Source organism: Trachurus trachurus (genome assembly GCF_905171665.1).
Source record: "Trachurus trachurus genome assembly, chromosome: 19".
Classification (NCBI taxonomy): domain Eukaryota; kingdom Metazoa; phylum Chordata; class Actinopteri; order Carangiformes; family Carangidae; genus Trachurus; species Trachurus trachurus.
The window spans coordinates 4,438,737-4,454,334 of record NC_139913.1 but is presented as its reverse complement, the minus strand read 5'-3'; the positions used below and the strand labels follow the sequence as shown (position 1 = coordinate 4,454,334).

The window sequence follows — 15,598 nt, the reverse complement described above, 5'->3', positions numbered from 1 at the left end:
CTACTCAGGCTACGTTAGATCCAGTAACGCAAAAAGTCAAAACACACATCAACAACTGGTAAAAACCACTCCCTTCCCCCTCCCCTCTCAGATTGTCTGCTGGTCGGGGCCCTAAACAGTTTCTCTCGTCCTGCAGGAGTCGTGGGTGGGTAGATAGGTAGGTAGGGGGGCGGGGCTTCCTCTGAGGTGTCGGCAGAGAGGCGGAGAAGCTTCAGAGGCGGAGGGGAGTTAGAAGTGGAATACCTGCTGCTGGCCCTGGACTTTGGGGAAATCCTCTTTCTGCTGCTTGCGGGTCTTGGGCCTCTCCAGGCTGCCCTGCTGCAGGTGTTTGAGCCGCGCCGCCACCGTGGGGCCCTTCGTCGGCCCCGGGGAGTTGGTGCTGTTCTGTGGACGCCACAACAGAGAGAAAAGAAGAGGAAGATAAAGAAAAGTGTCAGCAAACGTCTCGTCTGAGGCTACGTTTATACGGAAACGATCCGAACAGAAAAGGCAAAAGTAGTGTCGCGTCTTCACTTTTTATTCCGCGTTTAGACGAGCGTTTTTGGGGTGGAAATCCGCGTGCATACGATTCGTGCATTCAATGTTGTATGCACGCCGTGTAAACGGGGCCTGAGTTTCACTTCAGCACCGACACTCTCACATCTTCACACACTGAGAACAGACACTGCAGCAAAACCAGGAGAAAGACGAGGGCCACACAGCAAAGTGGCCCCTGACACTGGAGTGATTTATAAACACACTTAAAGACGACATATTCTGCCCCTTTTCAACAAATTAAAATAGTTCCCAGGTGTCTTAAAGACATATCTGTGACATGCTTTGGTCAAAATACCCCAAGGATCAAACATCACGGCTCTTTTCATCCTCTCAAAACAGCCCTGTTCAGAACGGCTTGTTTCAGTGCCTGTCCCTTTAAATGCAAATGAGCCACTGCTTGCCCCGCCCCCTTCTACCGGTCCCAGGTAGGGGTGGTATTATGCAAATTTGAATCCTAGTTACATCACTGGAAGACAACTGAGGAAACAGCTCATAAAACCACATGGATTTCAACCTCAGGAGCCTGAAAATTACAGATTTCTTTGTGTCAATTCTCACATTTTGTGGCCAGAAGGCAAAACAAACACCCAAATATATGTTGAAGAACCTTCAGAAAGTGATATTTTCATAATATGTCGCCTTTAACTTCCCCATAACAACACGACACAACACACTGATGCTGCTGCGACCTCATAATCAGGACTCAGCTTCTGGTGTCGACTGAGAGTCTGCATGTGAGGTGTTTAGGGGACATCTGGAAATTTTAATGTCTGCTGATGTAATGTGAGGCATTTAGGAAAGCTCTGTAAATTGTAGCATTTTGTAGGATCTGGCAAAGGTCTGATGCGTTTAGGAAACATCTGTAAATTGTAAAATCTACCGATACTCTGCACAGTGAGGCGTTTAGGGGACATCTGTAAATTGTACCATCTATACATAGTATGGAAAATGTTTAGGGAAGATCTGTAAATTACTATTATTATATTAATCTGTAAATCTGCATCTACTCATAGTCTGCATGTGAGACGTTTAGGGGACGTGTGGAAATTGTAATGTCTGCTGATGGTACATGAGGCCTTTAGGGAAGATCTGTATATTGTAGCGTTTAGAGACGTTTAGGGGACTGTATGAAACGTAGGACCTGGTAAATGTGTGATGCATTTAGGAAACATCTGTAAATCGTAGCCTGCCAATATTCTGCAAGTGAGGCGTTCAGGGGACATCTGTACATTGTAGCATCTGCTGATGTTATGCATGTGAAGCAATTAGAGCACATCTGTAAATTGTAGTGTCTTCAGATGGTATGTGATGCATTTAAGGAAGATTCGTACATTGTAAAATCTACTGACAGTCTACATGTTACAGCATCTATACTCAAAGTCTGCGCTTGAGGTGTTTAAGGGACATCTGTAAATTGTAGTGTCCATTAAAGCATTTATAGGATCTGGCAAAGGTCTGTAAACTGTAGCCTGCCAATATTCTGCATGTGAGGCGTTCAGTGTTGATTCAAATCAACACTAAAACATTAACATTTCCTCCTTCAAAACACGAGACGAATTATTAACAAACAGTTGTGTCAAATAAATGATTAATAATTTCCAAACAAACAAACAGTGAGAGTGAGAGTGAGGGGGATTTACAGACAGAACCTGAAGTGTCCTGTCAAGGTTCATGACTCCTCCTGCAGCGGCGGAGAGAAAACGCTCTCCGCTGCAGGAAGATGTTGTTTTAATGAGCGACATTAGAAGGAGACGAGGTTTTTACCGAGTGAACATTAATCAGAGCCGACAACGAACTTCACAGATAAAACAGTGACCTAAACGCCTCGACTGGATTAGAAAAAAATATATATATATATACAGGCTCTGCATTTAAAAACGCCTGCAGGAGGAAAATAGATTCTTCCACAGAATCAGTCTGCAGCTCTGAACCTGAATCCCTCCTCCTCCTCCCCTCCCTCCCTCCCTCCCTCTCTCCCCCTCTCCGTCCTTTATTCTGACAGCTACCTGCTTAACGCCGTTGTGCGATAATTCCCCACAAAAACAAGACCTCTTTAACTCAGCTCAGTGTGTCACTGCGGCTGTCAGGGTGCGTTCGCTCGCTCGCTAAACTAAAGACGGCGTCTGACTCCGTCCACATGCTGACTCACTGACTCACGTTTACACGGCGACGGTTTGTTTCAGCACAAGCTCGTCCAGAGATTCACAAACAAACCAACAAAGAGCATGATGCACACGAGGAAGATGAGTTAAAAAGGTTGGAAAGAGAAGTTCAGTGTCACATCTGATGAAATATAAAGACTTTGCATCTGTTTTTCTTTCTTCTTTTCTATTCTATAAATATATATAAACTGCAGCAGGTGATGTTATTAGGTCCTTATAGTAAGAACTGAGTGAAGGAGTAAATAAAGGAGGGATGAGGAGGAGTTAAAAAGATTGGAAAGAGAAGTTCAGTGTCACATCTGATGAAATATAAAGACGTTGCATCTGGTTTTCTTTTGTCTTCAATTATATTTCACAAAAATATATAATTTTAAGGTGTATAAGTGTATATAAACTGCAGCAGGTGAGGTTTCTGTATTTAGTTTAAGGAAGAACTGAGCAAAGGAATAAATAAAGGAGGGAGGAGGAGGAGTTAAAAAGGTTGGAAAGAGAAGTTCAGTGTCACATCTGATGAAATATAAAGACACTGAATCTGGTTTTCTTTCTTCTTCAATTGTAATTCACATAAATATATAATTTAAACGTATATAAACTGCAGCAGGTGAGGTTTCTGTATTTAGTTTAAGGAAGAACTGAGTGAAGGAGTAAATAAAGGACAGAGGAGGAGGAGTTAAAAAGGTTGGAAAGAGAAGTTCAGTGTCACATCTGATGAAATATAAAGACTTTGCATCTGTTTTTCTTTCTTCTTCATATCACGTGAACATAATTTAAAGGTATATAAATGTATATAAACTAGAGCAGGTGAGGTTTCTGTATTTAGTTTAAGGAAGAACGGAGCAAAGGAGTAAATAAAGGACGGAGGAGGAGGAGTTAAAAAGGTTTGAAAGAGAAGTTCTGATCAAATATAAACACTATATCTGTTTTTCTTTCTTCAATTCACATAAATATATAATTTAAAGGCGTATAAATGCACAGGTGCATCTCAATAAATGAGAATATCATGGAAACGTTTATTTATGTCAGTAATTCAGTTCTAAAAGTGAAACTAATAGCCTACATTATATAGACCCATTACACACAGAATGAAACATTTTATGTCTTTATGTATTTAATGTGTTTTAATTGTAATGATTATGGCTTACATTGAATGAAGACCTAAAATTCAGTATCTCAAAAAAATTGAATATTACAAAAGACCAATTAAAAAAAGCATTTTTTAATATGGAAAAGTTGGCTTTCTGAAAAGTACGTTTTGACGTGAACTGTAAAATTAACTTTTCCATGATATTCTAATTTATTGAGATGCACCTGAATATAAAGTGTAGTAGGCGAAGGAAGTTTCTGTTTTTAGTTTTAGAAAGACTTGAGTAAAAGAGTAAATAAAGGAGGAGGAGGAGGCGGACAGGAAGTCTGAGGTGAGTTTTACATTTACCTTTCTGCCCAGGGAGCCGAGGGTGCAGGGGGGGTTGGGGGGGGCGCTGTGTTTACTACAACCTGCTCTCTGAAACACCTTTGATCCGTGGAGGTGGATGATAGAGAGAGTGCGGCACAGACACGTTATCACACCCACTTCATGTGCAAACGATGAAAAAATAAAATGATAATTGAAAATGTCAGCGTCCTCTCATCATCATCGGCTCGTCTCCACGGCAACAATGGTGACGACTCACCTCCAGCTCGGCGATGATCCTCTCCTCGTCGTCCTCGTCCTGAATGGCGGACGCAGCGATGACGGGCGGGGTGGAGGCGGGCCGCGGGGTGTCGGAGGGCGTCCGCCGCAGCTTCACCAGGGTTTTGGGCAGGTCGGCGTCGTCATCCATCTTCAAGACAAGAAAAAAAGCATGAAAACATCTCCATGGTGACGTGTTACCATAGCGAAGGAGGCTCCGACACCTTCACAGCTTCCTGCAGCTCGTTGACATTTTTATAAAACATGATATTTTAAAGCTCCAGTGGGAACGAGCAGCGACAGCGGATCAATGATGAAGTCACCGAGTAACGACTTTACAATTGATCAGAAAGTGTTGATCCATAAGAAAAATAAATGTTAAATATTTTAGATTTTATTATAGTTTGAATCGAAGAACATCAATCAACCTCCATCTTTTCCTTTCATTCTGTATAATATGATACAGTACAAACATCTCCCTTTCTACTGTATGGAGCTTTAAAGGAATAGTTCAACATTTTGGCAAACTGGCCCATTGCCATAATCCCTATAGTCGTAGCAGTAGGTTCATTACCTTTAATTGTCGGTGCAAGCTGTTTTTAGAACGGCAGAGCAGAGCCGTGAGCTGATCAGAGCTACGCTACGGAGGCTCATGGGGTTTCTTGGTTTTTCCCTCATCAAACTCATCAAATACACAATCCAACAACTCCAAAACGCTCTGGTGGACAAGTTGTGACCTGCACATTCACCACGCTATGAGATAATAACAGAACGTTACCAGACAGAGTTGTTTTAGAGGGAAATTCATGCAAAACCTCTGATGCGCGTTCCCGTGGGGGGCAGTTTTTCATCAAGCAGTCTCTGTATTTCCCTCTAAAACAACTCTGTCTGGTAACGTTGTGTTATTATCTCATAGCGTGGTGAATGTGCAGGTCACAACTTGTCCACCAGAGCGTTGTGGAGTTGTTGGATTGTGTATTTGATGAGTTTGATGAGGGAAACCAAGAAATCCCATCAGCCTCCGTAGCGTAGCTCTGAGCAGCTCACGGCTCTGCTCCACCGTTCTAAAAACAGCTTGCACCGACATTTAAAGGTAACGAACCTACTGCTATGACTATAGGGATTATGGCAATGGGCCAATTTGCCAAAATGTTGAACTATCCCTTTAACACATACATCTACCTTTATACTGTATGGAGTTTTAACACAAACATCTGTCAGTCTAAATTGTACATTAATGAAGGATCTGAATATTGGTACGTTATCGATTCGAGTCGGTGATCAGACATGAAGAGAAAAGAACAGATCCATTAGTGAAGGAGAAGAAAGGTTTAAAAAGAGCAGGAAGGTGTAATAAAGTGGTTCAGGTTTGTTCCTCAGACTGAGAGAAACCCGACAGGAACTCTCTGTCTGACTCTGTCTTAACACAACAACGATGATGATGATGATGATGATGATGAAAACTTTCCTCTGGGACCTCGGCTGGTTTCATCCAATAAAGATCTCAGGCTGCTCTGAGATCAGCGAGGACTCGGCTCCTCTTCACCCACAAACAGGAAGCTGCTGCTGCTGCTGCTGCTGCTTCTTCTGAATGTGGGTCAGACGCCGACACGGCTCATTAAACATGATCCTGAACCCACACATGGAGGAGACGGAGGAGAGCCGAGGCTTTCAACGCCCAGCTGAAGTTACACCTCAGGAACCAGGCTCTTGATTCAGTTCTGGGGTGAATGAGTCTCTGATGTTGGGGGGTGGTGGTATTTTATAAAGCTTCAGGAGTTTTAGGGATTGTGGTCTGCAGGGCTGAACATTTCTGATTGGTCAAGCACTCGCTGCATTTCTTATTTACAACCCCCCAAACCTATTATGCTCATTTCAGGGGCTTTTAATATGACATTGGACCCCATTGGGAGACTATTGAAAGTCGCCCTGTTGTGACGTAACAAAAAGAGACTTTAGAAAAAATTCGGACTCGAGCGTTTGCACTCAGAGCTCCTGAAACTTTAACACACGCCCGCCTCATGATATGGCTCTTTCACGTCCTCTAGAGCAGTGGTTTGGTTCTCAAACCTTTTTACATCAAGGACCCCTAAATTGACACAAACTATAGACCACGGACCCCCATTGGATGAAATTTTCAAGCAAACACCAGACATACACAAATATTTGTTCCGAGACTGAAGAATGTTACTTTTTAAAAAGAAATGTACATTCAAATTAGGGCCAATAGTGTGAATTTCTGGAGATATTGTAGATATTGTATATTGTATGCCTGAAGAAGGTCACAGTGGTGACCGAAACGTTGCTTCAATAAATTAATTGTAATTGAGAGTGAGACAGTGTGCGGGAGCCTTTTTTTGAATGGAGATATTGTAGAGAAATGTCTGGGAAAAACATGGTACAATTTCTCCAAAAACATTTAAACATTTCTAGAAAAAAAGTGGTAAAAATTCTACAAAAAGGGGTAAGATGTCAAAAACAAACCAAAAGAAAGTAAAAAAATCTTCTAGAAAAAGTGGTAAAATTTCTTTTTAAAAAAAGTCTAGAAAAAGTGTCTCCAAAAAATAATAAACAAAGTTTAAAAATTCTAGAAAAAAGTGGTAAAATTTCAAGAAAAAGTTTTGAAACTTTGAGAACCATTGCTCTTGAGCAAGTATCCAACATTTTAAACTGTCTGAAAAGCTTGAAAAAGCATAATAGGTCCCTTCATAAAAAAAAAAATCATCAGCTGCTGCAGGCGACTGGTTTGTTTTGATTCGTGACAGTTGTTCAAGAAAAAGTCCCGGAAGAAAAAGAAGAAAGTGCCCGACAGATGGAAGGATGACGACGAGGTGCAGGCGTCACAGATAGACGATGATATCGAGTGGGATCTTTTTTTTTTTTCATTCTCATATTACTGTCAGCTCAATGATGAACAGGCCTCAATCTGGTTCTGGTTCTTGGTCTACAGTAGATTTACCTTTATCCTTCAGTCATGCCTTTTTGACTGCATTTAAAGGAATAGTTCACTCAAAATTGAAATTTCACTCATTATCTACTCACCCTCATGTCGACTATAAGGGCTGGGAGAAGTTTCAGAGTCCTCCGTGGCTTCTCTGAGTTACAGGGGGTCTCGGCGCAGGATACCAACTGTCGTCGTAACAAAGTTGTTACAGGCTTGTATTGAAGCCCCGAAATGCGAAATTGTTCAAAAAAAAATTAAATAAGTCATTATTTCAAGCTTGTTTGCAGTGGAAGCTCCTCTTCCTGGTCCGTCCAAATCTCTGAGGTATTTGGATGTTTTTTGGTGTGTCTTTTTGTTACGAAGACAGTTGGTATCCATTTGCAACCGTTATATGGACATGCACTGCTACGCCGAGACCCCCTGTAACTCAGAGAAGCCACGGAGGACTCTGAAACTTCTCCCAGCCCTTAGTCCACATGAGGGGGAGTAGATAATGATTTTGGGTGAACTATTCTTTTAATATCTTTAATTACAGATAGATATTGTGGTAACACAGTGACGGTCCTGGTTACAGCAGCAGCAGCAGCAGCTCCATCACTCTGCTCATGTGTGCCTGTTTGTTTATTTAAAGCCTGTGCTCTTAGTTCACTCGGCGCTCACAGACCTGCTCAGCGTGTTAATGAAGAGCTAATGAGCCGTTCTGACAGACTCCAGCAGCTTCATTACCGACACCGGGGCTCAAAACCAGGACCGGGACTCGACCTGGAACAACTTCACCTTCAGTTTCAGAGGGCGGATCGTTAGGACGCCGCCACCGCAGCTAATGAATATTTTAATCACCGGTTTAAACCTGCTGATGATTTTGTCCATTTATCTACGAAACATTTTGACTATAAAAAGGTCAAAAAAGTGAGAAATGATAATTGAACTGATCGTAAACTCAGAGACATTTAAACATTTAGCACCATTAGAGTCATAAAGATCCACCTCCACCTCCTCTGTGTTTTTGATTATAATCAGTCAATATTATGAGAAATAAGTTGCCAGGTTGTTTATTAGCTGAGGAGACGTTAAACTGAGTTTCTCACCTTCATGTTCTTGGCGGTGACGATCACCTCTCCGGTGCGGTTGGTGGTGAGGCCGTGCGCCGATGGGAAGCTTCTCCGTGGGGGAGGAGGGGGCGGAGACTTGGAGGGTTTCTCCGTCCGGTACCGAGCCACGCTGAGGTCGACTGCAGAGAGAGGACGACATAAAAAAAACGGTTTAAGAAACAAGACGCTCCACTACGAGTCAGTTTCCTGTCTCTGTGTCCCGTGGGTTTCTCCATGACTCCGCCTAGTTTAGGAGACAAGCAGAACATGACTCCGCCCCCTTTAGGAGACCAGCAGCCCATTACTCCTCCCCCTTTAGGCAAGGCAAGGCATCTATTTATATAGCGCATTTCATACCAAGGCAACTCAATGTGCTTTACATAAAGACAAAACATTAATAAAAAAAAGAAAAAAGAAAAGAAAAAGAGAAGCATAAAACAGAATAAAAACAAGCACTAAAAACAGAGTTAAAAGCAAGAGCAAATAAAGTTAAATAAAAGAAAATAGATAACGTTTTAAGTTCTTAAAAAAAGCTTAGCTATAAGCACATGAAAAGAAAAATGGAGACCAGCAGCCCATGACTCCGCCCCCTTTAGGAGACCAGCAGACCATGGCTCCGCCCCCTTTAGGAGACCAGCAGGCCATGACTCCGCCCCCTTTAGGAGACCAGCAGGCCATGACTCCGCCACCTTTAGGAGACCAGCAGGCCATGACTCCGCCCCTTTAGGAGACCAGCAGCCTATAGCTCCGCCCCCTTTAGGAGACCAACAGCAGCAGGTCTGGAGTATTGACTCCAATGGGAGAAGTGAACGTGACCACGCCCACTTTAGGAGACAGGAAGTGAACCATTTCATTTTATTACGTGGGTTTACATGAACACTTTTTCCTCATTCTGATTGAATCCTTTCTGAATGAGTCTTTCAGATTAACTGTTTACATGTGATCTGATCTGATCCGATCGGGTGTTTACATGAGCCACTGCATTTATTAAATATTTTCAAATCAAAGGGTATTTTCAAATCAAATCAGAATGGACGTTTTACAGCCGGCCGTGTCCGACCCAAACAACCCGGTGGGGACGTGCTGGTTTGGACCGAAATAATGTAGAAAAGACTTGGGTCATTTCTCCTCTTTTTATTTGGGCTGAGTCCAGAATTAACTCCAGTGAGCCGTGCCGAGTCCGGGCTTCAACACCCGCTGGTCTGGTCTGGATTTGCGACTGATCAAATATCGAGATAGACTTATATTAACACAAACATTCCGCTTACTTCTGCTTTAATAAAGACGGGTCCTCGCACTTGACAGAAGTTACTTTTATATGTTTATTTATTGAGAATATTAAGTTATTTTGAAAACAGTACTGTAAAAACCTCTGGTTTTGTAATTTCTTATGTTACATAAAATGTGTATGTTTGGAGTTGAGAAATACACTCAAATCTCTTTTATTCTCCGTGTTGTCCTTCATAATCAAGCAGTGTCAAGTACACTCATGACACCGTTCTTTTACAATATCGTAATCACAAATTGCAATATTGTCCACCATAATCGCAATCACACATTTTTGTCAAATCGTGCAGCACGAGTTCTAATGTGAACATTTGGCTCCATGTAAATGAACCATCATCTGTCCATCACTACTTTCAGCACACACACACACGGACCCACCTGACCCTCGGTGCGACCCCCCTCCCTCCAGGCTGTTGAGCTTCTGGGCGGCCAGCTGCACTTTGCCCGGCAGCTGGTCTCCGCTGGGGGTGGGGGTGTTGGTGGGGGTGTTGTTGGTGTTGGTGCCGGTGGCCGAGGTCCCGCCGGTGGCAGCGGCTGCAGGGGAAGTGGCGGTGGTGGCGGTTATGGGGATGGTGATCTGGGGCTTGGGCGGCACGGCGGGCTTGTTGATGTGCCGGGCAGCGAAGTCCAGGTCTGGGATGGCCTTCATCAGCTCGGCCTGAGTCTCCTCCAGCAGCCGGTTGATGTCCTGGGCGCTGAACTGGGTCAAACTGGCTCGTTTCTCCTCCCAGTCCCGCTCCGCTGCCTGACACACACACACACACACACACACACACACACACTAGTGATGACACAAACAGGCTGCTGCTGCTGCTGCTACTACTACACAGTCTCAATGAAAACCTAAAACACTGTCAGACTCTATTTTAAATCTCTTTAACCCTTCAGAGTCTGTGGCATTTTTCTTCTGTATTTCTCTCGCCTGGTCTCCTTGTGTATTAAAAAAAAGTCTTTCCTTTTCAGATATGTGTGTATACAGTATGCATCTGTGTTTGTGTGTGAAAAAGAGAGAGTATGTGTGTACGTTAATCTTCTTTTAATTGTATTTTTTTATATTTTGTTTTGTCATTTTACATGTAAGAAATCAAAATCAATCAAATCAAATCAAAAATCCTTGTAAAGCCTCAGGTAACTGACATCCTTTTTTTCAGGACAACCTTGGCTTTAAGTTAATATTCATTCTGTAGTGGAGTCATATGAATGTAGAAAAAGCTATAAGATCAGGGGCCGTATTCACAAAGAATCTTAAGGTTAAAAGTAGCTCCTAAGGGCCGAATTTAGGAGCAACTCTTAAAAAAAGTGGGCGTGTCAGTCTTAAATTTAGGACTCCTAGTTTTTTAAAATAAGAGTAATTCACAAAGTATTTTATGCCTAAAAGTAGCTCCTAAGTCTGGGAGAGCTTAAAAGTCCTCGTGAGGACTCCTAACTCAGTAAGACCTATTCACAAAGAATCGGAAATGGCTGCAGCCAGGCAAATGTATGGAGGACTGCGAATTGCTGCAGAGGGGGGTGCTGGAGCACCTGCCCCTTTGCCCTTTGATGCCCAACGTGCCTTTTTGTCGGTGTTTTTTTTTTTTTTTTTTTGGTCATCTACAACATTTTCGTTGGTGGGTGCGCTAGACTCATACATCTATTAGTAGTAATAGCTCATGTGATAGGGCAGCTCTCCCAGTAAACTAAACTTATTGTCAGTCTGGGTTCAAATCCTGCTATAGGCCACAAATGTGGGTAATGCATTTTCTTTTATCATCATTATTATGATCATCATATAGGGCTGTCAACGAATGTGAAAATTAATATTAAAATGTGGGAAGAAAAAAAACCAGCGGCTGCTTTGCGAGTGGACGCACTGACCCTCATTGCATTTGCACAGCGTCACACTGCAGAAAGTGAGACGCGACAAAAACTGTAGCAGAAAGATGCAGATGGCAGAGAGAAAGACAGAAAGTTCAGAGCCCAACTTGGCAGCAGAGACAGTGGTTTGGACCAGAGACGTTCGGACTCGAAGCAGTCTAAAAAGCCCCGTCGCACCTGACGGCAAAAAATAAAAAAATAAAAAGTGGAGCGGAGCGGCCGGCGGCGCGGAGGAGGGGGGGGGCGCCGCCGGCACTCAACAACCAATCACAGTGTTGAGCGCCTCGAATTCGTGCACGAGAATTGACGTAATCCATAGCAACGGGGCGTCACCAGGGCGTCACTCTTACTCTGCTCTTAGTGATTTATCCTTAGTAAGAGTAGGTCTCAGCGGCTTTGTGAATAGCTTTTAAGAAAAAACTCCTACGTAAAAACTTTTAGTGCGAGTTAGGAGCACTCCTAGACTAGTGGTAAGATAAAAGGCTTTGTGAATATGGCCCCAGAAATAGAAAGGAAAATAGATTTTCCTGATAATCGCAATCATAAAAGGCAACAGAGCATCACCGTCTAAATGTAAATGAACTCTCTGTGGCACATGGTGTGACTGAACACGTTTCCTGTGGGATCCTGGACTTTAAGGCTGGATTACTCGGCTTCTGTCAGAGCTACACTCACAGCCGAGGTCTCGTTTAAATGTCCCGTTTTCGATAAAAGAAGAATTACATTGCTACCCTTCGGCGTTCCGGAGATATCCTTGATGAACTGGCGTCGACACACAAAACAAAACAACAATCACTGCAAAAACTCAAAATCTTTCCAAGAATATTTGTCTTATTTCTTGTCAAAATGTCTCATTTCTAGTCAAAACTAACCTCTTTTCACTTAAAATAAGACTCATCACCTAAAAATGAACTTGTTTTTAGATAATTTTAATTTGTTTCAAACAAATTTTCACTTGAAATAAGTAGAAAAATCTGCCAGTGAAAGCAAGTTTTTTGTGCTTGTAATAAGAAAGAAAAACTTGTTCCACTATCAGATTTTTCTACTTACTTTAAGTGAAAATATGCTTGAAAGAAGTAAAAAAGTGTCTAAAAACAAGCTACTTTTTAATGTGATGAGTCTTATTTTAAGTAGAATTAGACTTGTTTAGACTAGAAATGACATTTTTGACTAGAAATAAGACAAATATTCTTGGTAAGATATTGAGTTTTTGCAGCAGCTGATAATTACCAGTCGAACTTCAGCCGACACAGATTTATCAGCGGGCCGTCGGCTCGGCAGCTCGTCCAGGACTCGGTTTCTGAAGGTCATGGAGGACTGGAGGTCCTGCTCCGGCCCCGAGGCGTCAGAATCGCCGCCGCCGCTGCTGCCAGCACTGGACACGGGCATCCAGTTGGCGAGGCCGGCGCTGGTGCTGAGGTCGCTGAGGCTGAGGGGGGGGCTGTTCAGGATGTCCAGGTCGGCGCCGCGACACGTGTCCTCGATCCGCTTCTGTGATTGGCCGCTGAGGTCGTCGGGGCATTTCCAGATGCCGCTCTCCGTCACTTGTCTGTACATATAGGAGGGATAGAAAACACTACAATACACACAGGACACCGTCAAGGTCCTAGACTGAGTCAGCAACAACAACAACCTGGACACAGGAAACACACACACACACACTCATCAACTTCATCTCATTTGCATATTTACATATTCATTAGGACCTGAACCGAGGAACATTTATTTATCATACAGACAAGAAATCAGAGCAGAGACAGATGGTCGACATCTTTACGCCCTGATCAGCATTTTAATACTGATTAATCTGCATTCAAAAACTAAGATGTTAAACTACAATGATGCAAAACACAGCTGGAGATTATTTGATATATTTATCAACCGTCTAATCGTTTCAAACCACAATAAAAAAAGAAGTTTGGTAACCCTTCAATTTACAGGCCGCTAATTACGTGATAATGTCAAGAAATAGCCAAGAAATAACAAGTAATTGCGTTCAAATGTCTAGAAATAGCTAAGAAATAATGGTTAATTTCATAGTAATAGCCCAGAAATAATAATTGATTGGGTAGAAATAGCCCAGAAATTACGGTCAATTGCAAAGGACTGAAAAATTTTGGCCTTTCCCAAAAATTCAAAGTATAAAAAGCATGTGAAATCATATGCCTTTATGAAAAACCTGACATTATCATGAAATAGATTGTTATTTCTAGGCTCTTTCTTGACATTACTATGCAATTAATTGTTATTTCTAGGCTATTTCTTGACATTATCATGTAATTAGCATCCTGTAAATTAAAGAATGACCAAATGTTTGTGCACAAATGTTTATAACAAAATATTATTTTCTATTTCTTGCTTTGCATTAAAAAAAAGAAAGTGTCAGTATGAAACAATATGACTGTGTTGTCTCTCTACAGGAGCTTTAAGATAATAAACTAAGTGGTTTAAAAAGTCACAGAAGTAAAACTCAGGTTGTAGAAGAGAAACACAGAGGTGGATTCTAACAAGTAAACAAGTTGCTTTGATGAATTAATCATCTCTCTGACCAGGAAGGAGAAGGAGAAGTGCTGCTGCTGCTCTGATGTCTCTCAGTTTCCAGTCTGAACCTTTTCCTGCAGGACTAGCAGGTAATTATTTAGTGTCTGATGCTTCGCCCCGCGCATCAGAAATCATTAAAGTTCTGCTTTTAAATCTCTTAAATCTTAATCTTTAAAAAGTTATCCTTGGAAATCCTTGGAAATCCTTTGTAGACTGAGGGCGATTAGAAGGTAAAGAGTCTCTCATCTGATTCTCAACATCACTCAGACGCTTTTCAGACTTTGTTGAACATCTGCAATTTAGATAAAAGACCAATTTAAACGACAGTGTTTTTAATTTCCTACGCCACCTTCACAAGCTTTTGTTTGAATTAATTAAATAAGTGCCTGTATATAAATGTGCTGCTCTCTGTCTGCACATCTTTATAATATAAATTATGGCTTCCAATCAATAAATTAGTGCAGATAAGAGCATCTTTAGATAATCGTCTTGATGTTTTCCTAGAACTTTAATATAAATATCTACCTTTATTCAGAAAGAGTTTCAATAGAAACATCTAGCTTTATTCTGAAGGAGCTTCAATAGAAACATCTACCTTTATTCAGAAAGAGCTTCAATAGAAACATCTACCTTTATTCTGAAGGAGCTATGATATATTAATTGACCTTTATTCTGAAGGAGCTTTAACATAAACGTTGACCTTTATTCTGAAGGAGCTTCAATACAAACATTTACCTTTATTCAGAAAGAGCTTCAATAGAAACATCTACCTTTATTCTGAAGGAGCTTTAATAGAAACATCTACCTTTATTCTGAAGGAGCTATAATATATTAATTGACCTTTATTCTGAAGGAGCTTTAACATAAACGTTGACCTTTATTCTGAAGGAGCTTCAATACAAACATTTACCTTTATTCTGAAGGAGCTTCAATAGAAACATCTACCTTTATTCTGAAGGAGCTTTGACATAATTGTTAACCTTTATTCTGAAGGAACTTCAATAGAAACATCGACCTTTATTCTGAAGGAGCTATAATATATTAATTGACCTTTATTCTGAAGGAGCTTTAACATAAACGTTGACCTTTATTCTTTAAATAATCCAGCACCCTGTAGAGTTTAATTTGAAAAAAAAAAAAAAAAAAAAACTGTAGGAAAGAGGAAAAAAAAACCATGTGTGAGAAACAAACTGAGGCGTGTTTGATTTGTTTACCTGCGCAGCGTGCTGAGTGCGTCCGTCATGGTGTTGCAGCGCTTCAGCAGGGCGTCCAGGCGGTGAGGCTCCTCTTTCAGGAACTTCACAGCCTCCACCTCCACCCGCAGCACCACCCGCATCTTACTCTGCAGGCTGGGGAACTGGTCTGAGAGGGAGGGAGAGGTGAAGAGAAGAGGATGAGGGGATTACAGGAGAGGAGACACAACCAGACGACAAGAAGCTGTTTCTGTCGCAGCTTCTTGACGCCTCTGGATTTTCCTGTCAATCCGAAGGTCGACATCATGTTTGTCTGACTG

General features: G+C 41.8%; 1 protein-coding gene across 1 annotated transcript in view; it reads right to left on the bottom strand.

The window, feature by feature from the left end:
- Nucleotides 1-228: 228 nt before the first annotated feature.
- Nucleotides 229-15,598, bottom strand: part of srcin1b (SRC kinase signaling inhibitor 1b) — a gene marked incomplete at both ends in the record, with an annotated part of 86,061 nt that continues 70,691 nt past the window's right edge. The window contains 6 exon segments of the mRNA XM_083994377.1: nucleotides 229-384; nucleotides 4,370-4,519; nucleotides 8,401-8,543; nucleotides 10,069-10,435; nucleotides 12,775-13,120; nucleotides 15,300-15,447. Coding sequence (XP_083850503.1) covers nucleotides 229-384; nucleotides 4,370-4,519; nucleotides 8,401-8,543; nucleotides 10,069-10,435; nucleotides 12,775-13,120; nucleotides 15,300-15,447 — 1,310 coding nt within the window.